General features: G+C 36.4%; 1 protein-coding gene across 10 annotated transcripts; it reads right to left on the reverse strand.

Annotated features, from left to right (window-relative positions):
* Positions 1-63: 63 nt before the first annotated feature.
* LOC104238647 (uncharacterized) lies at positions 64-27,592 on the reverse strand. Of its 10 annotated transcripts, none has more exons than XM_070160008.1 (9): positions 27,504-27,588; positions 24,992-25,142; positions 23,816-23,888; positions 23,097-23,202; positions 22,743-22,874; positions 9,618-10,103; positions 9,440-9,508; positions 9,288-9,360; positions 64-405 (listed from the first exon to the last, which is right to left on the reverse strand). In XM_070160008.1, exons 3-8 carry the CDS (start codon positions 23,861-23,863, stop codon positions 9,296-9,298), a joined length of 906 nt encoding a protein of 301 aa, XP_070016109.1. In that variant the 5' UTR covers positions 23,864-23,888; positions 24,992-25,142; positions 27,504-27,588; the 3' UTR covers positions 64-405; positions 9,288-9,295. The 10 variants fall into 10 exon arrangements, with proteins under 10 accessions (XP_070016109.1, XP_070016112.1, XP_070016104.1 ...); XM_070160011.1 differs by having other exon boundaries at positions 9,618-9,677; positions 22,743-22,925; XM_070160003.1 differs by having other exon boundaries at positions 22,743-22,925.
* Positions 27,593-27,663: the final 71 nt, after the last annotated feature.

Genomic DNA, 27,663 nt, shown 5'->3' on the forward strand with positions numbered 1-27,663 from the left:
CTGAATCATGGATTCAGAAAATACAACGACCAAAATTCATTTTCGTAATAAGAAGCGAATAAGTAACGTAATACTATATTTTAAGTAGTACTTTACCTTTATCATCCAAACAACGAAAGCAAATGGTGGAACTTTTTTAGTCCACAATGCACATCTACTTCACTATTACCATTAAAATCAAGTCATAACTACGGCTGTAATGGGCATTGAGTGACATTTATACTATCACTTGCTTAAGTATCAACCAGCTAATTCACATTCAACTTTGTACAAGCATGTTCATGAAACTAATCATTTTAGATTATAATATCCGAAAACCTCAATCCATAATATTAAAAGTGAAAAATCCTGAACCACTTCAAAAGCATTTACAAAAATTATTGTCCTGAACGTGTGAAGCTGGATCTGCAGCAAAAACATAAAAATGAATCAATTATACAGAACTCTCACAAATGAAAGATTGCAGTGAAGTAGAAAGTAATACTAAAGTAGTATCCCCCTCCCCCCCCCCCCCCAAAAAAAAAAAAAAGGATTCTAACAGAAGTTCTTTGTAGTCATCTATGAATGTAACCGAAATTCTATTCAGACATAGCTAATTCTCTTTTAATCATGCAACACAGGTGGTGTTCTTTAAATTGCGCGGCGTAATTTTAGCCAATCATTACATGTAATAGACGTTAACCTTCTTTTTTTTAGAAGTGAGAGATTTGTTGTTTGCAGTTGCGTAACTCAGTGGTGTGATGACCCGGTCAGTCGTCTCATGAGTTACCACTCTGTTTCCCCCATTTCTGCTTCTTATTGCTTTGTCTATCCGTTCTATATGTGATCGGGTTGGTTGGTTCGGGTTCGGAAAGGATTTGATAAAGTTTGAAACACTTAGTCTCTTTTGAGGAAGTTTAAGTTGGAAAAGTCAACCGGATGTTGACTTATGTGTTAGAGGACTCGTATGTGAATTTCGATGGTTCGGATAGCTTCGGGAGGAGATTTGGAACTTAGGAGCGTGATCGGAATGTGTTTTGGAGGTCTGGAGTAGATTTAGGCTTGAATTGGCGAAATGAGATTTTTGGCGTTTTCTGGTTAATAGGTGAGATTTTGATATAGGGGTCGGAATAGAATTCCGAGAGTTGCAGTAGTTCCGTTGTGTCATTTGGGATGTGTGTGCAAAATTTCAGGTCATTCGGACGTGGTTAGGTTGGGTTTTTTATCAAAAACGTAATTTAGAAAATTTTGGAATTCTTAGGCTTGAATCCGATGCGAATTTGGTGTTTTGATGTTGTTTTGAGTGTTCCGAAGGTTGGAACAAGTTTTAATGATGTTATGGGATATGTTGGCATGTTTGGTTAAGGTCCCGGGGGCCTCGGGTGAGTTTCGGGTGGTCAATCGGATCATTTCTAGATGTTGAGAGTTGCAGAAAATTGTTGTTCAGTGTTGCAGAGAAATGACAATCGCGTTCGCGAGTAAGCCCTCGCGTTCACGAAGGATTAGTTGAGGAGAACGCGAAGGCTGGGTGATTATGCATCACGTTCGCGAGAAGTGGAGCGCATTCGCGTATAGGAAGTTGGGCAGCTGGGTTTCAGGGTGCTTTGTTCATCGCGATCGCGAGACAGGAAGTGCGTTCGCGAAGGTCAGCTGAGGAAACCATCGCGTTCGCGAGGGAGTGGACGCGTTCGCGTAAGAGGATTTTTGGTCAAAGTTAATTTGTGCTTCGCGAACGCGAGGCGTTGACCGTGTTCGCTAAGAAGGAATTTAGACCCGGGCAAAATGTTTAAATAGTCATCTTGTCCGCAATTTTGGGATTTATTTCCACCATTTTTGAGCGATTTTGGAGCTTTTTGAAGAGGATTGAAGAGGGATTCAAGGGGAAACACTTGGAGGTAAGATTCATGGACTTAATACTTGATTCTAATGTGAAATATACCTAATTAATCATGGAAATTAAGCCTAAAATTGAAGAACTAGAGCTTGTAATTGGAGACCTAGAATTTGGGATTTGAGGGGTCGTTTGTGGTTGGATTTTGATGCTTTTGGTATGAATGAACTCGGGGAGTGATAAGATATCCATTGATGTGATTTTTACCGGAATCCGAGACGTGGGCCCGGGGGTCGGGTTTGGCCAATTTCGGGATTTTGGATCGTAATTTGATTTCTTTCGAGTGGGCTTTGTTCCCTTAGCATATTTTGATGGTTTTGCACTGATTTTGGTTAGATTTGGAGCATCCGGAGGCCGATTCAAAGGGCAAAGGCATCGCAAGCTAGAGATTTAGACCGGGTAGAGTTGAGTAATGATTGTAAATGTTGTCCTGAGAGTATGAAACCCCGGATTGCACATCGTTGTGCTATATGGAGGTGACGCACACGCTAGATGATGAGCGTGGGGTCGTGCACTGTTGGGGACTGTGACTTAGTCCGTCCCGAATGACTATTTTACCGTGTATTTGACTGAAAACTATTTGCTATCATCATGTTTTGGGCTGAATGCCACAACTATTTGAACCCTTAGGGGATTTTTGTTGATATGTCCTCACTGTTTTGACTTTATACTTGAACTCAGTCATGCTATATTCTACTGTTTTTCATAACTCAGCCATGTTTACTCTGCTTTAACACTTGAAATGATATTTTGGGCTGAGCATCATGTTTTACTGTTGCCCAAGTGGCTTTTGAGATTCCGACTGAGTAAGGCAAAGGGCCTATGTTGTGAGGAAACACCTGATTATGATTATGAGGCCAAGGGCCTAAGATTTATACGCCACGAGGTGGTTTATTGATACGAGGCCGAGAGCTTAGTGATTATGCCACGGGATGGCTCGATATTGCGCTTGAGCCTTAAAGGGCCCCTCCAGAAGTCTGCACACCCCTAGTGAGCGCGGTTACCCATTGTGATGTGAGAAATAGCCCGAGGGGTTGGTATTGTTTATGAGATATTGCCCGAGGGGCGGATTTGTTGACATTATGCCCGAGGGGCGATCCTTTATGTGTTTATCTTTCCTATTTGCCTGTCATTTGCTCGCTTAATTGTTAAAAAGGCATTTTATGAAGTTTAAATTGAACTCAGTGATTTTACACATCTTTACTGCTTCACTGTTTTTACTGGCTTTTACTGCTTCCTTATAGCCCGTTATGTGCCTTACATGATTTCCTACTTCTCAGCCTTTATTTATGATTACTTACTGAGTTGGAGTACTCACTTTACTCCCTGCACCCCGTGTGCAGATTCAGGCGCATCAGGTCCCGCTAACGAGTGTTGATCTTTCCAGCTCAGGCGGATTCGAAGAATCTCTAGGTAGCTGTCGGCGTTCGCAGCCCGGAGCTTCTTCCTTTATCTTATCTTCCTCTGTTTTAGATTTGTATTAGACTATGTAGACCTTTCTTGTATTATCCGGATTGTACATGCTCATGACTGGTGACGCCCCGGTATCGGGGTGTGTGGGGTTTGTTTTCCGCAAATTGTAGTGTGCACTGCTTATTTTGGGATTTTATCATGTTTAACACTCAATACTTGTTAGCGGAAACGTAAAAGAAAGAACACAAGATTTAACGTGGTTCGGATCAAAATAATCCTATGTCCACCAGAGAACAGTTGCCTTTTTAATATTAACAAAGGAAGGGAGAGTTCCCAATTACACTTAAGAGAATTTCTCTCTTAATTCTCTACTCACTACAATGTGTTGTATTATTTTTGGGATGGTTTCTACAAATGAAGGAGTGCATCTATTTATAGAGGTAAAGACCTCCTCTTGATGTCATGGGTGACATCAAAGGAGGAAGCTTCCTCCTAGCATCCACACCAACTCTTTCCACCAACTCTTCCAATTGGCATGCCATTGTTGACTAAACATAAACCAACACCTTCAATCTCCACCTTGGTTTGCGTTTCGAGCGTGCGTGTGAACAACTCTGGCCAAAACTTCTAAGCTTACTGGGCAACCCCGTTGTAAGAAACAAGAAGAATCAAACCATTGTTGAACATACCACCTCCACCTAACAACTGTTCTCTTCGGAGTTGCATCAGTTGATGCACACCCCCGCCAAGTCCTTGCAGTGTGCAAACTTAGCGAGTGGGACTATCTTGGTCAACATATCTGCAGCATTATCGTCTGTGATAACCTTCACGACCTTGATAGTTCCCTCTTCAACAACATCTCGAATAAAATGAAATCTGACATCAATGTGTTTAGTGCGCTCATGAAATCTCTGATTTTTCATTAGATGAATAGCACTCTGACTATCACATCTAAGAGTTGATTCCAGCTGAACCAAACTCAATTCCGCTACTAAACTTTTCAACCAGATAGCTTCCTTTACCGCCTCCGCTGCTGCCATGTATTCTGCTTCTGTCGTAGACAAAGCGACAATCGACTGCAAAGTCGACTTCCAACTGACGGCACTGCCAACGAGGGTAAAGATGTATCCAGTTGTGGACCTTCTTCTGTCAAGATCTCCTGCATAGTCAGAATCCACATAACCGAGAATTGAAATACCTGTACCACTTTTTCGAAAGGTAAGACCAACACCAGAAGCTCCTTTGAGATATCTCAATATCCACTTGACAGCTTCCCAATGCCTCTTTCCTGGGTTGGACATGTATCTACTTACCACACTTACAGATTGAGCAATATCTGGACGTGTGCATACCATAGCATACATAATACTACCAACTGCACTGGCATAAGGAATCTTTGACATATGCTCCACCTCATCCTCGGACTGAGGCATATATACCTCTTCTGAGAAAGATGTACAACACCGTCTTCTCTTGAAATCTCCATACCAAGGATTTTCTTTGCAGCTCCTAAATCCTTCATGTCAAATTCCTTACTCAACAGTTTCTTCAAAGCATTTATCTCTGTAATGTTGTTAGCAGCAATAAGCATATCATCAACATACAACAGTAAATAAATCATTGAGTTACCAGACATCTTCTTGTGATACACACAGCTATCAAATGCACTCCTTGAGAATTCATGTGTAGTCATGAATGCATCAAACCTCTTGTACCACTGTCTAGGGGATTGCTTCAAACCATACAAAGACTTCTTTAGTTGGCATACGTGATCTTCTTTTCCCTCAGCTAGGAAACCTTCAGGCTGATCCATATAGATTGTCTCTTCTAGATCACCGTGTAAGAAAGCAGTTTTGACATCAAGCTGTTGAAGCTCCAAGTCAAATTGGGCAACCAATGCTAGTAGCACGCGAATTGAGCTATGCTTCACGACTGGAGAGAAAATCTCATTGTAGTCAATTCCCTCCTTCTGACTGAATCCTTTTGCAACCAATCTCGCCTTGAACCTAGCATCTTCCACTTCAGGAATTCCCTCTTTCTTTCGGTAGACCCACTTGCATCCAACTGTCCTCTTCCCCTTTTGTCTTTTCACTAAGACCCATGTCTGATTCTTGTGAAGAGACTCCATCTCTTCAGTCATGGCTAACCGCCATTGTACAACATCCTTGCAAGAAGTTGCTTCAATATACGAGGAGGGCTCCAGATCCTTAATCTCTTCTTGTGCAGCTACGAACGCATATGCAATCAAGTTTGCTTGATCTATAAGGCGTTCCGGTTCTCGTGTCTGCCTCTTCTCCCTCCCCTTTGCAATTGTGTATGGTTCATTGACAACAAGTTCTTCAAGGTCTACATCTTCTGACTCATCTTTAACCTGAGTCTCTTGATCCTTTTCCTTGGCAAGCTCCACCGGAAGCTCCACCTGTTCGTCGTTCTTGTTTCCTGAAAACTCCACAGAAACTTTACGGGGATCAAGTATAGAGGATTCATCAAAGGTGACATCTCTACTAACTATAAATTTGAGTAAAGACAAACACCAAAGTTTGTACCCTTTTACTCCATCCACATACCCTACGAATATGACCTTCTTAGCCCTTGGTTCAAGCTTTCCTTCATTAACGTGATAATAAGCTGGACACCCAAATACTCGTAAGTATGAATAGTTAGAGGGTTCACCTGACCATACCTCATTCGGAGTCTTAAAGTCAATTGCCGATGCTGGAGATCGATTGACAATATGAGCAGCAGTGTGAACTGCTTCAGCCCAAAATACTTTGGACATTTTGGCTTGTAGGAGCATACAACGAGCCTTTTCAAGAAGAGTTCTGTTCATTCTCTCGGCAACTCCATTCTGCTGTGGGGTATGCCTGACAGTCCTATGTCTTGAGATCCCATGAACCTTGCAGAATTCATTAAACTCTTCATTGCAAAACTCCAAGCCATTGTCTGTGCGAAGATACTTGATTTTCCGCTCCATTTGATTTTCAACCAAAATCTTCCACTCTTTAAATGCTTCAAAAGCATCACTTTTTGCCTTCAAAAAATGCACCCAAACCTTTCGTGAGAAATCATCAATAAAAGTGAGAAGATACCTCTTTTTGCCCTTCGATGGAAGTTTAGAGGGACCCCATAAATCTGAATGGATGTAGTCTAGCACTCCTCTTGTCTTGTGTTTGCCAGTGCTGAAGCTGACCTTCTTTTGCTTCCCTAGAACGCAAGTGCTCACAGAAGTCAAGTGTGCTGATCTTCTCACCTTCCAAAAGGTTACGATTGCTCAACATCTCCAGTCCACGTGCGCTCATATGACCCAGTCTCATGTGCCATAGTCTTGCCTTGTCATCATTAGATAACTGCACTGTAGATGCATTTGCAGAGCCAACAATGGTGCTTCCGGCCAATGTGTAAAGGCCGTTCTCCAGCTTGCCTTTCAGCATGACTAAAGAACCTTTAGTCACCTTTATAGTTCCTGCTTCGCTCATGTACCTGTAGCCTTGTTCATCCAGAGTACTCAGGGAGATCAAATTCTTCTTCAGATCAGGAACATGACGGACTTGTGTAATAGTCCTCACGACTCCATCATGGCAGCGAACCCGAACTGAGCCAATGCCAACTATTGCACAAGTTGCATTATTGCCCATTACTACGGTTCCTCCACTTTTCTCATAGCTGCTAAACCAGTCTTTTCGGAACGTCATATGCAGAGTGCAAGCAGAGTCTAACACCCATTTGTTTCCATAACTACTATTATTATTACACGATGTTGTTAGTACATAATCATTATCAAAATCATGTACCTGTTCAACTGTAGATGCACTCGCCTTTTCCTTGGACTTTGACATTGGGCAATCTCGTTCAAAGTGCCCCTTCTTGCCACAACCCCAACACTCTGTATTCTTCTTGTTCACACGAGACTTTGATCTGTGCTTTGATTTGGTCTTTCCCTGTTGGCTAGTCCGGCCTCTTACAAAGAGGCCACTTGCCTGGTCATCTCTATCTCCTTCAATGTGCCTCCGCACATCACTAGAGTTAAGTGCCTGCCGCACTTGCTCAAGCTTGATAGGCTCCTTGCTATACATCATTGAATTCTCAATATCACGATATCCTGAAGTCAATGAAAATAGCAAAGCACATGCAAGCGTCTCCTCCTCCTTTTTAATTCCTGCAATCTGTAAGTCCATGACAAGTTTATTGAACGCATCTAAATGATCTTGTAACGAAGTACCTGACCCCATCTTAAATGTGTGAAGACGCCGTTGTAACAACATCCTTGTTGTCACTGATCGGTCTTGGTATAGCCTTTCTAGCTTTTCCCACAACTGTTTGGCCGTCTCTTCGGTACCCGTACTCACTTCACAAAGCACGTTAGGTGCAAGGGATAGTTGGATTGCACTCAATGCATCCCCTTCAATCTTCTCCTTGTCGGGAGCTGATATATCCTTAGGATACTTTCCGTCAATAGCATGGATTGAACCTTCCCTCCGCAGTAACGCCATCATCTGGATCTTCCAGATATTGAAGTTGTTGCGTCCACTGAATCTATCAATTTCAAACTTCATGGAACTCATCTTTGCTTGTTCTTCCTCCTTGGATCGTTAAAGAATCTTGTTGCTCTGATACCAATTGTTAGCGGAAACGTAAAAGAAAGAACACAAGATTTAACGTGGTTCGGATCAAAATAATCCTATGTCCACCAGAGAACAGTTGCCTTTTTAATATTAAAAAAGGAAGGGGAGAGTTCCCAATTACACTTAAGAGAATTTCTCTCTTAATTCTCTACTCACTACAATGTGTTGTATTATTTTTGGGATGGTTTCTACAAATGAAGGAGTGCATCTATTTATAGAGGTAAAGACCTCCTCTTGATGTCATGGGTGACATCAAAGGAGGAAGCTTCCTCCTAGCATCCACACCAACTCTTTCCACCAACTCTTCCAATTGGCATGCCATTGTTGACTAAACATAAACCAACACCTTCAATACTTATTATTTTAATTGCTTAAAATTGAAATGGGAATGTGTCGGCTGGCCTTGTCTTCACAAGAGGCGCCATCACGACCGAGTCTGGGTTTAGGGTCGTGACAGTTGGACACTAGGCCACTCTACCCTTCTCCACTTAAATAGACCAGACTTGGTTCACCAGCAGGATTAGAATTCGTGACATGCGCCTCTGATACATCATGCATTGTACTACCTTTACTGTTGAACCAAAACCCTGTGGCTTTGCGTTACCCTTTTTAAATTGAATCAATTTATATACCTGCGCATCTTCTTACCATGAAAATAATCATCCTTCTGCATTTGTTTCTTTCTGTTAATCTATGAGATTATTTCAGATACCTTTCAAATAAGTAAAATTAATACGATATAACTGTTTATACTCCATAATCTTTCTTCTTCGACTTACTTTTCAGTTTTGTCTGTAGCTCCTTTCTATAAAACTTCTAGGAAAATGAATCATAAAGCAAGGGGGGAAATGGATATTCCATGGAAGTAAAGCTAGCTTACTGGATGTTAATTTATGTCCTCGTAATTGATGACTAAATGGTTTATCTTAGTTTTTGCCTCAAGTTTTCATTTGTATATCATTTAGCTAGAGTGGATTCTTATGACCACTTCGTTCAACCTGAAATTTAAGTTGTGGAAGCTTGCAGATGATTTTCCCAAAATAACCATCATTGGCCTCGTGGCAGAACAATGTCACCTAGAATCTCTTTTTGATATTTTCCCTTTCAATTTCTTACTACCATATTTCCTAATTAGATACCAAGTTACTTAACAGAGCCCTCCTCTAAAAAGAACCCAAATAAAACAAGACACATATTCTAAAGGCAAAATGCAAAAGCTCAATTGTTCACTCTTCAGGAAACAGAACCGCATGCAATCCCCAAAAAGTAGCAAAGGTATCTTACAACATATCACGGGTTCTTTCGTGCCCAATGCACAAAAATGCCACCTGAGACCCAAAGCAAATTTTATAATTGAATTCCAAGAGATGGAAAAAGGTTACCAATAGAATCAATCGCCAGCAAAACCTTCATACTGCAAGCTATCTGATACATTGGTTAACCTCTCAATGTCTCCTGAAAGCAAGACATGCAGCATTAGTAACCCAAAACAATAAATAAAATACCAGTAATCTGACCTTGATGCTGTACCTACCATTTGGATCAAGCAAGTTGCCTGTGTCTGTTGCTAGAAAGGGAGTCCTAGAGTAGCTCTCTAGTATATCTGAACATGGTGGGAAGAGATTAAGATGATTAGACCCGGAACTTGGAAAATGGAAACAAAAAAAAAATGACTGGAAAAGTTACAAAGAGCAGGGGAGATGTAGATTTACCAGAACTATTAGAGAAGTCAGCTGACAAGTCTGAGAGACCAAAATTTTGAGGAATTTCCCCTAAAAATCCAAATGAAGTGGTGTCAGCATCTGGATGTCTGTTAAGAGGTTGTGAGTTCGACTGCATGCTATTAACTGACGAAATAGATGCACCACCCAGTGCAGAATGTGACTCCAAGAAACTGCTATGAGCACCAATATTGAAATGAGAATTGTTAGCATAGTTCGGTTCTGTCTTAATAATCTTTCCCTCCAATGTTCGTCTCATCCCCATATTCGAGGTTTGGGCCGACAAGATATTTGGAGTGACATTAATCTTCCTGCTTTGTGCAGAAGCATCATCTGCTGTTTGCATGCAGGAAAGAACTGCCGAACTGCAATTACTGAAAGTGTTGGGTAAGCTGGTAGGAATTGACTCATGCATGTGTTCAGCCTTTGAAGTATATCCAACATTTTCTACAGCACGGCATGCCAAATTTTGATGAACTGTAGTAAGGCGGGTATAATTTCACATTAGAAGGAGACAGCTACTTAAATGCAGGTTTTGTGAGAACACATTTAGCAGCACAAATAAGCAAAAAAAAGTACATAAAAAATGGACATCAACTTGGATATGTTTAATCTTATCTATTAAAGAAATCAACTAGGTATGTTTAGACAGGAACAGCAGCAGTCCACTCCAGTAGAGAACAGTACTCTCCATGCTTGTTGCACATTATTGAAACAATTGACACACAAACAGCTGCTCAAAATTCCACATGTATCAGAGTTTTGCATAATAGTAAACTCAGTGGATCAGCAGAGATATCGCAGGACATAACAAGCTAAATACGTCACTTCTTGACAGCTTTCTGCATTTCTGGTGAACTACCAGATTAGGAAGCAAGCTTGCTGTGATACAAGGAAGAAAAGAAAATGGGACGAGCAATAAGATTTCTTCAGGTATAATTAGAGATTCTTCTGAAACGATCCTCCCCTCTAGCAGGTAAACTCATCCTCTGCACACACCCACACCCACATAATATGTAACCTCAAGATAACCGGCACCATTGACCTCCCCCAATAGCTCAAACAAAATCCCTATACCATTTACTTTATAAACAAAAAAATTAACATGGAGAAACTACTGAAAACATTTAAACATGTCTATGCTTTTGAAGAAGACATTATAGAGCACATTAGATAAGGGTGCAAAAGTGAAAATCCTGACTTGGAATTTGAATAACTCATGAAATCATGCAATAAAAAATTCAGACTCAGCAAGCCAATTATGAACTGTGCTAACGAAAAAACTGTATGATTCCCAAATTCAACCCAGACCCTTACCACCCTAAGCCACCATATATCACATTCCCACTTTTACACCAGATTATCCCAGATACTAACATGAAAAATGAATTCCTCGAGCAGTACATTACATTGTTCGGGATGTGAAAGGAAAAGAAAAATGTTTATTTGTTCAAAAGAATTTGAGCACCCAAAACGTTAGGCCGATGGTGGAGTAACCCAAGACCTTTTCTTGTAAAGGTTAGGTAAATTTACAAATCCAGTACCAAGAAAGTGCAGTTGTAACCTTTTATAATTAGCAGAGGCACCAAAAAGCAAAATAAGCCCCCAAAACTAACCCTGTAATGATTCTAGAACTATTTCAGGTATAGTAATCCACCAAAGTAGCTTCCTCTTCCTGACTTTCTTCCTGTACCAGCATCTCAACAAGTCAGTCGTGGACCTTGGCATAACCCACTTCAACCCAATCATATTCAAGAAAAGCAGCCACAGTTGAGCAGTCACTTGACAATGCAAAAACAACTGACGAGTACTTTCTGCTTGTATCCCGCGGAGAAAACATCTGCTGGATAAAATGATACCTCTTTTACGCAAATTTTCATGTGTGTGGCAAGCTTCATTGCTCACTGTCCATGTGAAACACGCGACTTTTATTTGAGTAACCCAAGACCTTGATAAACCCTCTTTGGAAGCCCTTATAAAATACATATGGGACAAGTACTCTTGCGCATGTCACCTGATTTTGAGTCCACACATAATCTTAATTTACAAGTGAAATGGACTTGCCAAAGGTTGGCTCTGATACCATATGAAGAATTTGAGCATCTAACCCAAAACCTTAAAAGACAAAGAGTTGTATAGCCCAAAACCTATATAAACTCCTCTAGAAGACTTTAGCCAACCCATGTGGGAGAAGTATATAAGGCTATATTGTTGGCCGGGACCGCTAGCAAACGGGCCAAACGGGCCGGTCCCTAATGGTCCTAAAAGCCAACTGTGGGCCGGTCCTCCCAAAATAGACCGCGAGCCCGGGACCAGCAGGCGGGTCTGGGTCGGTTCAACCGGGCCAACAGTTAGAAGTTTAAAAACTAGCCATTGGCTAGCCAATTTAGCCGTTTGGCTTTTTAAAAAAATAGCCATTTGGCCCCCAAACTTTGTTTTAACCCCAAACTTTTTATTACACTTTTTCCCTACTCTCAACTATAAATACCCTCTCATTCTTTAATTTTTACTCACAAAATCATCAATCTCTCTCATTTCTCAAACTCAAATTGAAGTATTCAAGTAAGTCTTCACTCATCTCTCATTTCTCAAACTCAAATTCTTAATTCAAGTTAAATCATGCCCGGTGATTCTAGATTGCACCCATTTGTTTTGGAACACTTTAATGTGGTAGAAGAAAACGAAGAAGTTTACATAATAAAGTGAAAGAACTGTGGTCGAGTCTACACTCGTCGTCCAAAGGAGGGCATAGGCTGTTTAAGGGGGCATATAAAGAGTTGTCTTGCGCGTTCTCCAGACATTTGTATTTAAGATTTTAAGTTGATTTGAGACAATTTGTGTTATTTTAAAATTATTAGACGTATTATGCTTAATGTTTTAGTTTGTTGGATTAATTTGAAGTATTATGTTGAAGACATTGAACTTTAATTTGAAGTATTAAATGTAAACTTTAATTTGCATCTTTGATACCGAGTTCATATATATATATATATATATATATATAATTCTATATCACGCATGAAAGAGTGATTTCCTTTATTTTGTCTATTTCTTCTTTTAAAACACTTATCTCACTTTTTAGTACTTCTACTTGATCTGTTATTCTTTCTATTAGCCTGGTCGTTTGTATTTCTAATTCTTTAGGTTTTTCCGTAATAGCTTTAATTAATTTTTCTATTTCGTTTTTCGTAGGTATTTTTTCTAGATTAAACTTATCATTTAAGTATTGTATTTTTCTGTCTATTTCTAGTTCTTGTGATTTTATGAAGTCTAAATTTTGTTCTAGTTTCTCTAGAGTCTTTTTCTGTTTAATTTGTAACGCTTCTACTAGTTCTAGTGTTCTTATTAAATTTTTATTATTTTCTTGTGTTTTTTCTCCAAAATTTATTATTAGATCTACTATTGTATTATATTGTTTGTCTTCGCTATGTAATATATGTTCTCCACTGCTAAAATTACACTTAATTACCGTATTATCTTTTACTATTCTATACTTCTTTTCTGGATATATTTTTAAATCTAAATATTCTATTAGAATGGAATTTAGAAGACTTTGCAAAACCAAAAATATTTAAGCTAGAATCGCATTTAATGTACACAAACTCAAAAGGAGAAACCTCAATTAGATTTACTGATTATAATTATTCTACCCAAAAGGAAATAGATGATACAACGGAAAGCACAGTAAAAGATACTGATACTGAGCTTATGAACATAGAAGTAATACAAGACGAATTTGAAGTAGATATAGCACTAGAAAGAGCAAAGAAGCTAGTTAAGAAAAATAAAACTCAGACTTTTCAGTGTAAAGGATGTAAACTTGGCAAAATAAAAAATTAAGATAAAAAAGGCAAAATAAAGGGGGATTAAAAACAATAAAATGGAAAGGGGGTTTTTTTTGTTACAGGTAAAATAAATATTGTCTAGTAGTATATTCTTCTCCTTCTTTGAAACCTTCTTCTCTGATAGTGTGAGTAAATTGACTGATGATATCTGAATATTTCCGATATTAGGTATAGTTGTTTTCTATATTTATCTAAACAGATTCTGTTATTTTCTTCTAGGTAGATAAAATGTACTGCTAGATCTATTATAGAATAGAATCCACTATCTATGTCTATTATAAATTCTTCCAAATTTTGAGTAAGGCTTCTAGCAAAACTTTCTGGATGGGTGTAGTTGTTGTGGTTATTGGACATTAATAGTAAAAAATCTTTGCAGTTAAATCTTATATTTGTGAAAATACTACTCGGTACTCTCTCTTTTATTCTATAGACTTGTAAAGTTAACATATTAGCTAAATTATGAACTGATATTGCCCCGTAACTTTTTTTTTTTACTCTGTTCATCTCTTCTTCCCAATCGTTTAAAGATTTTACTCTTTTCTTAACTTCTATTTCTTTAACCTCACCCCGGCCATGGTTAAACACTTATACCCTTCTTTATCAATTGGGTTTTTTAACCAGTTTTTCCTAGGAATTTACAGGTTAATCCATCATATTTGTTAAGAAATTGGGAAGCTAACCATATACTAAGGGTGTTATATAATAATTTAATGTACAGACATAGTGTTAACTAACTAATAATCATAAGAACAGTAAAATACAAACTAATTAACAATCATAAAATTAGTAAAATACAAATTGGGGTAATGTTTATCAGAAACATAATTTAGATAAAGATGAATAACTTACATGCTTATAGGAGAGAGATTTCCCTTTCGGGAAACCCGAAAACCTTACTGAAAACTTTGAAAATTACTACGTACAAGCTGATGAACTTATTTTTCTTACAAGCTTAGAGGAGGAGGGAAAATTATTATATTATAAATAGAGATATTTTACAAAGATGGTTGAGAGTTTTTGGATAGTTTTTGATGAGAGGATGGGTTTTTCGAATGGTTCATTTTCTCTTTCTTCTTCTCCTTTTATAGATAGAGAGTTTGCGTCGGACTTGAAAATTGGATTTCAAAATGTGTTAGGAATCCGTCTATCAAGCTTCGCAGGGTACAACTTTGGGCTCCATCTGCACGTTGCTTTGTCGAAGATTCCTTTTTTATGCACCCTTTTAGTCCACTCAACTTTTTTGGCTTGTCTTTTAGTATCATTGTCTTGTCACATCTTATGTCATCTTTTTATCTCCGTCTTTTAGCACAGCTGTCTTCTTTTCTGGTACCAGTCTTTTCTTCGTCTTGTCTTTCTTTCCACGTTTTCATTATTGGTCTGGTCTTCTTTTTGTATTGTTGGTCTCGTTCTTGGCCCTGTTCTGATGGTTTTATGTATCTAGATTATGGATGGCTTCTGAGTCGAAACTCATACCAGAATCATAATCATTCGGGTCTTGGGCATCTTGATAATTTAGATAGTCATTAGTTTCTTCAAAACTTTGCTCCCTTCCTGAATTTAATCTCGGACTTGGACTGAGACTTGGATTTTTAACTATATGCTTGTCTTGTTCTTCTTTTTCTTGGAAAAAATTCTCTAATGTCTGTTTAATTATTTTTTCTATTTTCTCATTTTTCTTCTTTTTTGATATCACTCCCTTTTTCTTTAGCATTTCTCCTTGCGTTAAGGTCTTTGGTAATCTTCTTCTTGATGGTCCTTCATCTTCACTTTTTGGCAAAGTGACAGCCATCAACGGATTTGATTTGTCTTTACCGGTTACCGTTTGAACCGGACTAGCTGTATCACTATCCGATACAGTGGATCTTACTGCATTCATTGGGGAATGCACACCCGTCTCATCCATTTTTGTTTGAGATGGAGAACTCTTTGGACTGTTCATTTCTGAATCTGGTTGTGGTATAATCTGAGTCTGCGAAGTTGTCTGTGATTGTGTTAACTCGAACCTCAATGCTTGTATCCTGTGTTCTAATACCTTTACTTGCTCGATGAGCTTCGTCTTTTCTTGTGTCAAGATGTCGTTCTTTTGGTTTAACCGTTTGAAGGCTTCTGTCATTGTCGAGCAGTGATCGCAAAATATTATTTTACCATCGTCTTTTCGGATGTTGTATTGAGGGGTTTTTTCTGGATTTTGTCTTAGAGCTGGGGTAATATAGTAATTTGGTCCTAATACTCCTCTTGCATAATCTAATGCTTCAGTAAAATCATTAAATCCATTAAAAAGAGGTTTTTCCACGTCTTTAATGGAATCTAATACTTCTAACCATGTCTGAAAAATACCTTTTGTTTTTCCATGTATAACTACATAATACTTAAACCTTTTGTCTTGATTTTTGCTTGTAAAATATTGACCCAAAGCGTTAAGTGCTGCTATAAAATATTTAGTGTCTTTCTTATTATATGATATCCATAAGTTATCAATTAAGCACCTTTGGGGTCTGTCTATAACACATTCTGGTAAAATTCTAAAAGACATATTTGATGGTGGAAAAAATATAAGACTATGTTTTTCAAAATTTATTCTTTCTAAATTAGTCTGTTCTAAGAAAGGTTGTGGCTTAAAATGGAGATTACCTAAAACTGTCTGTAAATATTTGTCTGAGGGTGAAGCTTGAATGCCCTTCCCTTTGTCTGTAGTCTTTGAAACTGCTGGTCTCATGCTGTACATACAAAATATGCTTTGTTAATTGATCATAATTTTAAGTCTACTTAATTGATCTGCTAAATTATTATCTTTTCCTTTAATATGTTCAAAAACTAAGTTATATATTGATATAGTATCTATAAAATTTAACCATCTTCTTCTACTGCTATTTTTTGTATTTATTTTTTTGATGAAACTTTACTATTGCTTCACAATCAGTTCTAATTGTTACTTCTTTTTTGTTTAATATGTATAATTTAAAACTATTCAATCCATAGATTACTGCTAATATCTCTGCATCTATGCTACTCATATTTCCCTTTTCTTTATATTTTCCACTTTGATAAGCACATATTTTTTCTGTATTTTTGTCACTATATTTATTTGGTTTTACTTTTAAAACTGCTCCCCATCCTTCAAAACTACTGTCTGTTTCTATAATTAAATAGTCTGTTTCTAATGGCATGTTTAAGTCGGGGATATTCCTTATCTTTTCTTTAACTTTTTGTACTAGTTTAATGTCTTCTGTGTTAAAGTGTTTTTGTCCTGTAGAGTCTGTCTTAGCATATAATGGCCCCGCTATTTTTCCTAAATCTTTTATAAAATTTCTCGCATAGTTTACTATACCTAAGAATTTTTGTAATTCTTTGGTGTTATCTAGTTTATCTGGCATTTCTAGGGCCTTTTTAGCGATATGGGGTTGTAATTTTATTTTTCCATCCCCTAAAATACTCCTAGAAAGTTTATATAATTTTTGCATAATTCCATTTTTTTTTTTACTAATTATTATTCCATTATCTACCAATAATCTAAATACAGTCTGTAGATGTCCTAAATGTTCTTTAATATCTTTACTAAATACTAATATATCATCTACATATACCAAGACAAATCTCTTATATTCTCCAAATATATTATCCATTTTTCGTTGGAAAATTGGTGGAGCTGTCTTTAATCCAAATGGCATTACTAACCATTCAAAATGTCCTTCTGGACAAGTAAATGTTGTCCATTCAATACTTTCTTCGTGCATTTTTACTTGCCAGTATCCTGATTTACAGTCAAATTTACTAAATATCTTTTTTCCTTGTATTCTATTTATTAATTCTGTCTTATCTGGTAGCTTATATCCATCTGTTCTAGTGTTATCATTAAGTTTTTGTAATTTATTACCATTCTTGCTTTTCCTCTTATTATTTCGCTATGATTTCTGACCATAAAAGCTGCCGACCTATGCTTAGAGGTAGATCTTCTTATTACTCCCAAATTCATAAGTTCTTTAATCTGGATTTTAAAGTCTTCTAAATCTTGGTTTGTAGCTTCTATTGATGCTGTTTTTATTATATATTCTGGATTAATTATATCTAATTTACACATTACTTTATTATTTTCCCAATGTTTTAAAGGTTTTTCTCCTATTATTTCTATTTCATCTAATATCTTTATTATATTATCTAAATCCTTTTCGTTTTTTATTATTCCTATTTTTTGTAGTCCTGTTTTAAAATTGTATAGTTCTGTTTCTATGTCTATTAAGGTATAATCTTTTTCTAATATATCTCTATTTTCATCTTCTTCTAATATTAAGGTTTTAGATTCTTATAGGTCGTTACAACATGTATTTTTATCTTTGCAATCTTTACAACATTCTTCTTGGTTTTCTAAGTTGTTCTGGCTTGCATTTAGTCTTGTTCGGTTTTCTAAGTTGTTGTGGCTTGCATTTAATCTTGTTCTTATTCTAATTGCAGTTTCTATTGTTTGTACTGATGTTTGTGTAAAAATTTTAAAGAATATTACTCCATCCCTACTTATTAGACAACTACCATTATTATGTAATATAAAATTTAATCCTAATACAAAATCTACATTTATATTTAAATCTCTTACCCAAATTTTATCTACTTTATAGCTAGGTTTATAAAAATCTAAGCATATATTTATAAAACTAATCTGTGATTTATCTATATAATGCTTATATATATTATGAGTTCCATCCATTTGCATGGCTGCAACTGGTTTGTCTAAAGTTTTTATCAGATTTGGGGGAACTATCCTTTTATTTATTATGCATCTTGTGCATCCAGAATCTACTAGAGCTAAGGTTTCTATTTCATAATCTTCTATTTTGATCCTTGCTAGGATTTTAATTGTACTTAACCTTTTAAAGGTTTTTACATATGAGTGCATCATAATCTTCTATTTTGATCCTTGCTAGGATTTTTATTCTACTTAACCTTTTAAAGGTTTTTACATATGAGTACTTAACCTCTAGTAGATTCTGGATGCACAAGATGCATAATAAATAAAAGGATAGTTCCCCCAAATCTGATAAAAACTTTAGACAAACCAGTTGCAGCCATGCAAATGGATGGAACTCATAATATATATAAGCATTATATAGATAAATCATATATTAGTTTTATAAATACATGTTTAGATTTTTATAAACCTAGTTATAAAGTAGATAAAATTTGGGTAAGAGATTTAAATATAAATGTAGATTTTGTATTAGGATTAAGTTTTATATTACATAATAATGGTAGTTGTCTAATAAGTAGGGATGGAGTAATATTCTTTAAAAATCTTACACAAACACCAGTACAAACAATAGAAACTGCAACTAGAATAAGAACAAGACTAAATGCAAGCCACAACAACTTAGAAAACCGAACAAGACTAAATGCAAGCCAGAACAACTTAGAAAACCAAGAAGAATGTTGTAAAGATTGCAAAGATAAAAATACATGTTGTAAAGACCTAAAAGAATCTAAAACCTTAATATTAGAAGAAGATGAAAATAGAGATATACTAGAAAAAGATTATACCTTAATAGACATAGAAACAGAACTATACAATTTTAAAACAGGACTACAAAAAATAGGAATAATAAAAAACGAAAAGGATTTAGATAATATAATAAAGATATTAGATGAAATAAAAATAATAGGAGAAAAACCTTTAAAACATTGGGAAAATAATACCAGAATGTGTCATAGACAGACCCCAAAGGTGCTTAATTGATAACTTATGGATATCATATAATAAGAAAGACACTAAATATTTTATAGCAGCACTTAACGCTTTGGGTCAATATTTTACAGGCAAAAATCAAGACAAAAGGTTTAAGTATTATGTAGTTATACATGGAAAAACAAAAGGTATTTTTCAGACATGGTTAGAAGTATTAGATTCCATTAAAGGCGTGGAAAAACCTCTTTTTAAAGGATTTAATGATTTTACTGAAGCATTAGATTATGCAAGAGGAGTATTAGGACCAAATTACTATATTACCCCGGCTCTAAGACAAAATCCAGAAAAAAACCCTCAATACAACATCCGAAAAGACGATGGTAAAATAATATTTTGCGATCACTGCTCGACAATGACAGAAGCCTTCAAACGGTTAAACCAAAAGAACGACATCTTGACACAAGAAAAGACGAAGCTCATCGAGCAAGTAAAGGTATTAGAACACAGGATACAAGCATTGAGGTTCGAGTTAACACAATCACAGACAACCTCGCAGACTCAGATTATACCACAACCAGATTCAAAAATGAACAGTCCAAAGGGTTCTCCATCTCAAACAAAAATGGATGAGACGAGTGTGCATTCCCCAATGAATGCAGTAAGATCCACTGTATCGGATAGTGATACAGCTAGTCCGGTTCAAACGGTAACCGGTAAAGACAAATCAAATCCGTGGATGGCTGTCACTTTGCCAAAAAGTGAAGATGAAGGACCATCAAGAAGAAGATTACAAAAGACCTTAACGCAAGGAGAAATGCTAAAGAAAAAGGGAGTGATATCAAAAAAGAAGAAAAATGAGAAAATAGAAAAAATAATTAAACAGACATTAGAGAATTTTTTCCAAGAAAAAGAAGAACAAGACAAGCATATAGTTAAAAATCCAAGTCTCAGTCCAAGAAGTCCAAGTCCGAGATTAAATTCAGGAAGGGAGCAAAGTTCTGAAGAAACTAATGACTATCTAAATTATCAAGATGCCCAAGACCCGAATGATTATGATTCTGGTATGAGTTTCGACTCAGAAGCCATCCATAATCTAGATACATAAAACCATCAGAACAGGGCCAAGAACGAGACCAACAATACAAAAAGAAGACCAGACCGATAATGAAAACGTGGAAAGAAAGACAAGACGAAGAAAAGACTGGTACCAGAAAAGAAGACAGCTGTGCTAAAAGACGGAGATAAAAAGAAGACATAAGATGTGACAAGACAATGATACTAAAAGACAAGCCAAAAAAGTTGAGTGGACTAAAAGGGCGCATAAAAAAGGAATCTTCGACAAAGCAACGTGCAGATGGGGCCCAAAGTTGTACCCTGCGAAGCTTGATAGACGGATTCCTAACACATTTTGAAATCCAATTTTCAAGTCCGACTCAAACTCTCTATCTATAAAAGGAGAAGAAGAAAGAGAAAAGGAACCATTCAAAAAACCCATCCTCTCATCAAAAACTATCCAAAAACTCTCAACCATCTTTGTAAAATATCTCTATGTATAATATAGTAATTTTCCCTCCTCCTCTAAGCTTGTAAGAAAAATAAGTTCATCAGCTTGTACGTAGTAATTTTCAAATTTTTAGTAAGGTTTTCGAGTTTCCCGAAAGGGAAATCTCTCTCCTATAAGCATATAAGTTATTCATCTTTATCTAAATTATGTTTCTGATAAACATTAACCCAGTTTGTATTTTACTAATTTTATGATTGTTAATTCGTTTGTATTTTACTGTTCTTATGATTATTAGTTAGTTAACACTATGTCTGTACATTAAATTATTATATAACACCCTTAGTATATGGTTAGCTTCCCAATTTCTTAACAAATATGATGGATTAACCTGTAAATTCCTAGGAAAAACTGGTTAAAAAACCCAATTGATAAAGAAGGGTATACGTGTTTAACCATGGCCGGGGTGAGGTTAAAGAAATAGAAGTTAAGAAAAGAGTAAAATCTTTAAACGATTGGGAAGAAGAGATGAACAGAGTAAAAAAAAAAAGTTACGGGGTAATATCAGTTCATAATTTAGCTAATATGTTAACTTTACAAGTCTATAGAATAAAAGAGAGACAGTACCGAGTAGGATTTTCACAAATATAAGATTTAACTGCAAAGATTTTTTACTATTAATGTCCAATAACCGCAACAACTACACCCATCCAGAAAGTTTTGCTAGAAGCCTTACTCAAAATTTAGAAGAATTTATAATAGACATAGATAGTGGATTCTATTCTATAATAGATCTAGCAGTACATTTTATCTACCTAGAAGAAAATAACAGAATTTGTTTAGATAAATATAGAAAACAACTATACCTAATATCGGAAATATTCAGATATCATCAGTCAATTTACTCACACTATCAGAGAAGAAGGTTTCAAAGAAGGAGAAGAATATACTACTAGACAATATTTATTTTACCTGTAACAAAAAAAAAAACCTTTCCATTTTATTGTTTTTAATCCCCCTTTATTTTGCCTTTTTTACCTTAATTTTTTATTTTGCCTTTATTCTCCTTCTTTCAAACCTTCTTTATTTTGATACCGAGTTCATATATATATATATATGTGTGTGTGTGTATGTGTGTGTGTCTTAATATAGCCAATGTATACAATCTTATATAAGGCAATATACTATATACGACAATTTCTTGTAAATTATCTAAATTATATAGTATAGATATAGATATAAATATTTTGTATATATATATAATTTACAAGAAATTGCTTTAGATAAAAAAAAATTCAAAAAAATAGCCCAGAACACTTAGGCCCGTTTAGGCCCGGCCCATTTAGCCTGGGACCATGTAGGCTTAGGCCCGTAGTGGGTTGGTTCCATCCTCCAAGACCGCTAAGCCCGGGACCGTCTGGCCCGGCCCGTTTAGCCCATTTAGGCCCGGGCCCGGCCCACAATACAGCCTTAGAAGTATATATCTCAACTAAATTGGTGCATTTTGGAATAGATTTGATTTAGTATCACTATACATGTAGGTCACTCTCCCCTTCTCTTATTTCCATAAGAGTAGAGTTCGCTCATTTTTCTGAGTAACACTATAATTATAGATTAAATATTGGTCCCTCTTGGCTTCACTAGCCCCCTCTCCCTCGCAGTACCTATGAAACATTAACCGCCTGACAGTGATTAAAACTTAGGCACTGGGATTAAGCATTTGGTCAATACTGAAGTTTCCAGCTTAGCAGAAAAATGCGATTTGCTAATGCTTTCAACAAATATTTTTTCTCAAGTGCAAAAGTATTGAAAAGTTGGAAACAGACTCTCTACCTTCACAAGGTAGCAATGGTCTGCATACACACTACCCTCCTCAGACCCCATTTGTGGGATTACACAGGGTTTGTTGTTGTTGTTGTTGTTATTGCAAAAGTATTGAAAAGCTAGACCTGTAGGAGAGTCTCAAAATCTTAAAGCAGAAATGAGCTAAGATGTTCAAGGATAGACAAGAAATCAATACACTCCAAGTATCAACCAGGTAAAATGACCACATCCATAAATATGATACCCATTATTCATAGGTAGAGAAGGAATTGTACTTGGTAATTGATGTGTCATCTTAACCTGTTCTGCAAGCAACCTGTTGAATTCCATTATTTGCTCTTTAACCATCAGTTTCAGGTGATACGCCTGGAAAAATTCTTGATTTTCTTCTTCAAGTTTCAGCCAAACTGCAAGCCATGAGATGATTGTAACGATAGAGTAAGAAATGATCACATAACCTGCGAAATTGGTAAATCACTAAATTCACACGTGCAACACTGCTAAATGATGAGAGCAACATTATATAACTATCAGATTGCAGAACCACTAACCTAACTTCAGCTATTGTTCAATGGTTGAAGACACCAAGATGGAGGAAAACTGTATTCCTTGAAATTTAGATAACATACCAAGTTCAGTAAATCCCGGCTCTATCTTTTCCTGAATGAAGAGAGTTTCCAGAACTTCTTTCTGACTCATGTAATGCCGAAGACACTGCTCTATTCGATTTTGCACCTGAAATTAGCTTAAACAGTCAATAAATATTTTCCCCTGCAGTTGTGCAGCTATCATGATTATTCATTTAGGAACACCGTCAATCATCATAATCTCACTTAGACAAGCCGGTTTAAGATACCGTCAATCATCATAATCTCACTTAGACAAGCCGGTTTAAGATGACAATGAGCAAAATTCAGTTCAGTAACAACTAATTTACCATTTCAATCAAAGTTTTCCTCTGTGACTCAGTGTCACACCAATCTCTCTATAGCTGAAATATTGTTACTTGTATTTGATCCAGTCAAAGCCCAAGAGCAACAAGAATTTGAACAAACAAGCAGATTGAAGGAAAGAAGAAGAAAAAGAAATATTTGCAAAAAAAATCAAATTAAGTTTTCTGGGCAGCTAGCTAAGGAGCACTCTGGCATCAAATAATAAGTTGTTCACAACAACTTAGTCTCTAATAATTGACTATATAGCAATTTCTTTTCTTGGGGGGGGGGGGGATGAACTGGGCTCAAATAGATCAGAATGGATACTTAAACAGAATCGCGTGAATAACTCTTCTTTTTTCCTTTTTTTCTATGAAGAGATCATAATAGGTAAAAAAAAAAAATCAAAAGCATACCATTTCTATATCTTCAGAAGTGACTATTCTTCCATCTCCACTGGACATTTTTGCGGCTTCAAACCAAATATTACTGCAATACAGGATTTGGAATTTGTCAGTAGTAGTCTACACCGCAGAGCTTCTGTGAATCATCGTATATCTCAAAAGCTAGTCAATGGCACCTATTATTAAAATTTGGAAAGAACAAACTCCGAATCAGCATTTAATGTTTCAATATGCATAGAGAGAGTTGGAAGAGAAGAACTGGGAGCAGAGATATACCAAATTTCCAATGCAGTCAAAAGGTCATTGACGAGAGGAACGATGTGTGGTTATATATGAAATAAAAACATAACGAGTTCAAGTGATGCAAAAAATTCTTCAGGCCACGTTCCTGATGGAAACAGGGCTTTGAGAACTCTGCTGTCAGAATGTGTGTTATAATACAAGTCCCCCCACCCCCATCCCCGCCCACAAACCAAAAAAATACTATACAGAACCTGATCTACTCAATTCAGGACCCCACGAAAGCCCAGTAATCCCACAGTTTTAATCGTGTGAAGCATAATGAAACGTTAGACTATTGTGCCCGACGGTTAATTAAAAGCATAACTCTCACGTCATGCAAAAACAGCCTTGCAGAAGGTGCAAAAGCAATTAAGAAATAGAGCTATATTTTGCTATTTTAAGCCAAGAACTTCTCAAGCTCCAAAACAGGGAAACGATTCATTCTAAGGTGGAAGATTTTTAATATCACTCATTTTCCCTCATTTACCCTCTCTAGGGACTACATGTTTATGATGATTTCCAGCTGTATGTCTTACTTATTCGTCAGACCAATAAACAACATATAAAAATAGTAGGCCTATGAGCTAACTTTAGAACCTTGAGAAAATATGACTTGAAGAGGTATGGAGACCAAAAGGAAAAAATCACTGAGGTTAAGAAAATTGACAAAATAATGTTCAGAGTGTCCACATCTTAGCGAGTTCTATCCACTCTTGGTGAAACCTCCATGGCAGAGATAGAATAGAACTACAGCGTCATTGATGTGAGAGGAAAACCCAAAAGGATGTTAGCAGACATTGGTTGAAGAAAATTTCAGAAGCGCACTTGAAGTGGATGAACTAGAAAGAAAAGCAAACAAATGAACCAAGTCTTTCATGAACCATAAACAGATCTTCCCTTACTCACCAATCAAGAGTTTTTCCCTGTTCCTCTCAGGTATTGTCGTAAGGCCCTTAATCTAGGATTTGAAGACAGCTTTTTGATTTTATATCCTTCAATATATGATTTGTTAAAGTATGTCCATGCAAGTGGCTGCCGTTGTATTTAGACCATGACCCTGTTATAAGCACATATTACTTTATTAAACACACAAGGCAATGACCTTAATGAGAAAACACTAAAAGATCCAATGTAAAATCAGTTTATAGAACTATCCCCACCAAAATCGAGCAAAGCACCTAGTACACTCAAAATTGCTCATTAATTGGGTGTAGACCATCTCAATCTGAAGCAAAGCAAACCAAAATGAAACAGCACTACCAAAAATTCAAGACAATCAAAACATAAATCAAATCACTAGAGTAGCAAAGATCCTAACTCCAAGTATCCTATGCCATCATTCTTCATATACCCGGGTTACACATGAAGAGAGGAATTGGAAATAATAGTAAATAATACTAGTGTGAGAACAGTTGTAGGAGATACAAAAGAGTTTCTCATAACCGTGGGTTTACTCAAGGGATCGGCATTGAACCGTACTTGTTTACCCTAGCTATAGATGAACTAACTAACAAAATACAAGATGCGGTCCCATGAGGTATGTTATTTGCTGACGATATTTGTGCTAATTGATGAAAACAAGGTTGTCAACCAAAGGATTGAACTATGGAGAAGCACTCTAGAGAGTAAGAATTTTAGGATAAGTAGAAGTAAGATAAAACATATGCATTGCAAATTATAGACAACATTAGAACAATGAATTGAGGTGAAATTAGATGGGATTAGTGCCTAAATGAAAACAATTCAGATCTATAGGCTCGTTGTTCCGACATAATGGAGTGATAGATAAAAATGTTACACATAGAATCAAAATCGAGTGGTTAAGATAGAAAAGTGCTACAGGAGTGATATGTGATAGAAGGATGCCTACCAAAGTGAAAGGAGTCAATGTTGCAGAGATGCGGATGCTAAGATGGATGTATGTTCATACAAGATTAACAAGATTAGAAATGATCACGTTCGTCAAAAAGTTCAAGTAGGGCACGTCAAGGATAAACCAAGAGAAAGTCACTTAAGATGGTTCAATCATGTCACTCGTCGACCTCTAGATGCACCGGTCATAGGTGTGACACAATAATGAGCGAAAGTGTTAAAAGAGGACCAGATATACCTAAAACCACAAGGAAGGAAATTGTCTTAAAGGACCCACAATCTCTAGGGATCTATGCAAACTTAGCGAAAATAGGACGCAATGGAATAAAAATTGTATATGCGACACATATTACTAGTTGAGAATACGTTTTAGACATGTTAGCATATTTACTGCAGGTCTATGCTTTGTAAGATTGGTATATTGATATTGATCTGAGACATACAAAGCAGTGGAATACAAAATAATAATAACTGATAACAAAAAGTAAAGATAAATTTTGATTAAAAGTAATTAAAGATAGTCTGAAAGTGTGAAACCAGAAGAAATCTAGAATCCTAGATGGATCGCCTCCTAAGAACGACGAAATAGAAACCAATAAATAAGCCATCAACATGAAACCAAACCACTACTATGGTCATAATCAAAATCCACATGCACACCCCTAATTATCATAAAAATAAAAATAAAAAATAAAAAAAAAATTACCACCCCCAGTATGCCATCATGTTTTTCTGACTATAGCCTCATTACACATGAATAAAAAATAGTGTCTTTCTCCATTTCTTAGTATACCTGCTCCACACCCTAGTCCCAACTGCAAAAACCCACACAAAACCTCACAGCCAGAAGCCAAAACGAGGGCATAACTGCTCAAGGTTTGTCAACTCATAAAGACTAATTAATTTTTATAAGTGAGCTCATAATCTTGGGCCAATAAAATCAAATGGAGAGAGAAAAGTAAACAGGATTTTAAGCACAGCCATAAAAACTAATCCTTTCTTATATATGAGCCCATAATCTTTGGCCAAGAAATCACAAGGAGAAAATAGCAGCTTATGATTATGAAATCAGTAATAAAGACAATTCTTGCTTATATTTGAGCTCTAAGCAACCAAACAGAGAGCATAGCATTTTAGGGTCACAAAAAAACTAATCTTTTCTTATATTTGAGCTGACAGTAGAAACCAAACGGATTAGACTTGTACAATCAGCCATAAAGACTAGTTGTTTCTTACATTTGGGCTCTTAATCTTGAGCTAAGAGAGCAAACGGAAAGTGCAGCAACCTTAGGATTGTAAGATCAGCGACAAATACTAATCCTTTCTTAGGAAAGAGCTCAAAGAGTTGAACAACTCGAAAGGATAACCAAAGCTAAACTCCGCAGTCGGTCCACCCAGTTACAATAACAATTATTCCTAATACAGTAATACTAGACTAGTCGGGTCGGCGACAACGCTCCGAGAAAACAAAAACCCAGAAAACTTATAGCATTGAACTGGACATATCAACCATAAGTTGAGTTGAAATTCAGAAATTATTTCTTACTTGATGAAGAAGAAAAGGAGCGATGCGATTGAAGTGGTTGTAGTTCCTCAGTATTGCGGAAACAGGTGTTGGATTGAGTTTATTCCTCTTGTCAATATTTGTTTTTATTCTAAAATTTAATTAAAAATATTTTTTTATCTAAAAAATTTAAAACTAAAAT

The sequence above is a fragment of the Nicotiana sylvestris genome, chromosome 10 (genome assembly GCF_000393655.2).
Source record: "Nicotiana sylvestris chromosome 10, ASM39365v2, whole genome shotgun sequence".
Taxonomy (NCBI): Eukaryota; Viridiplantae; Streptophyta; class Magnoliopsida; order Solanales; family Solanaceae; genus Nicotiana; species Nicotiana sylvestris.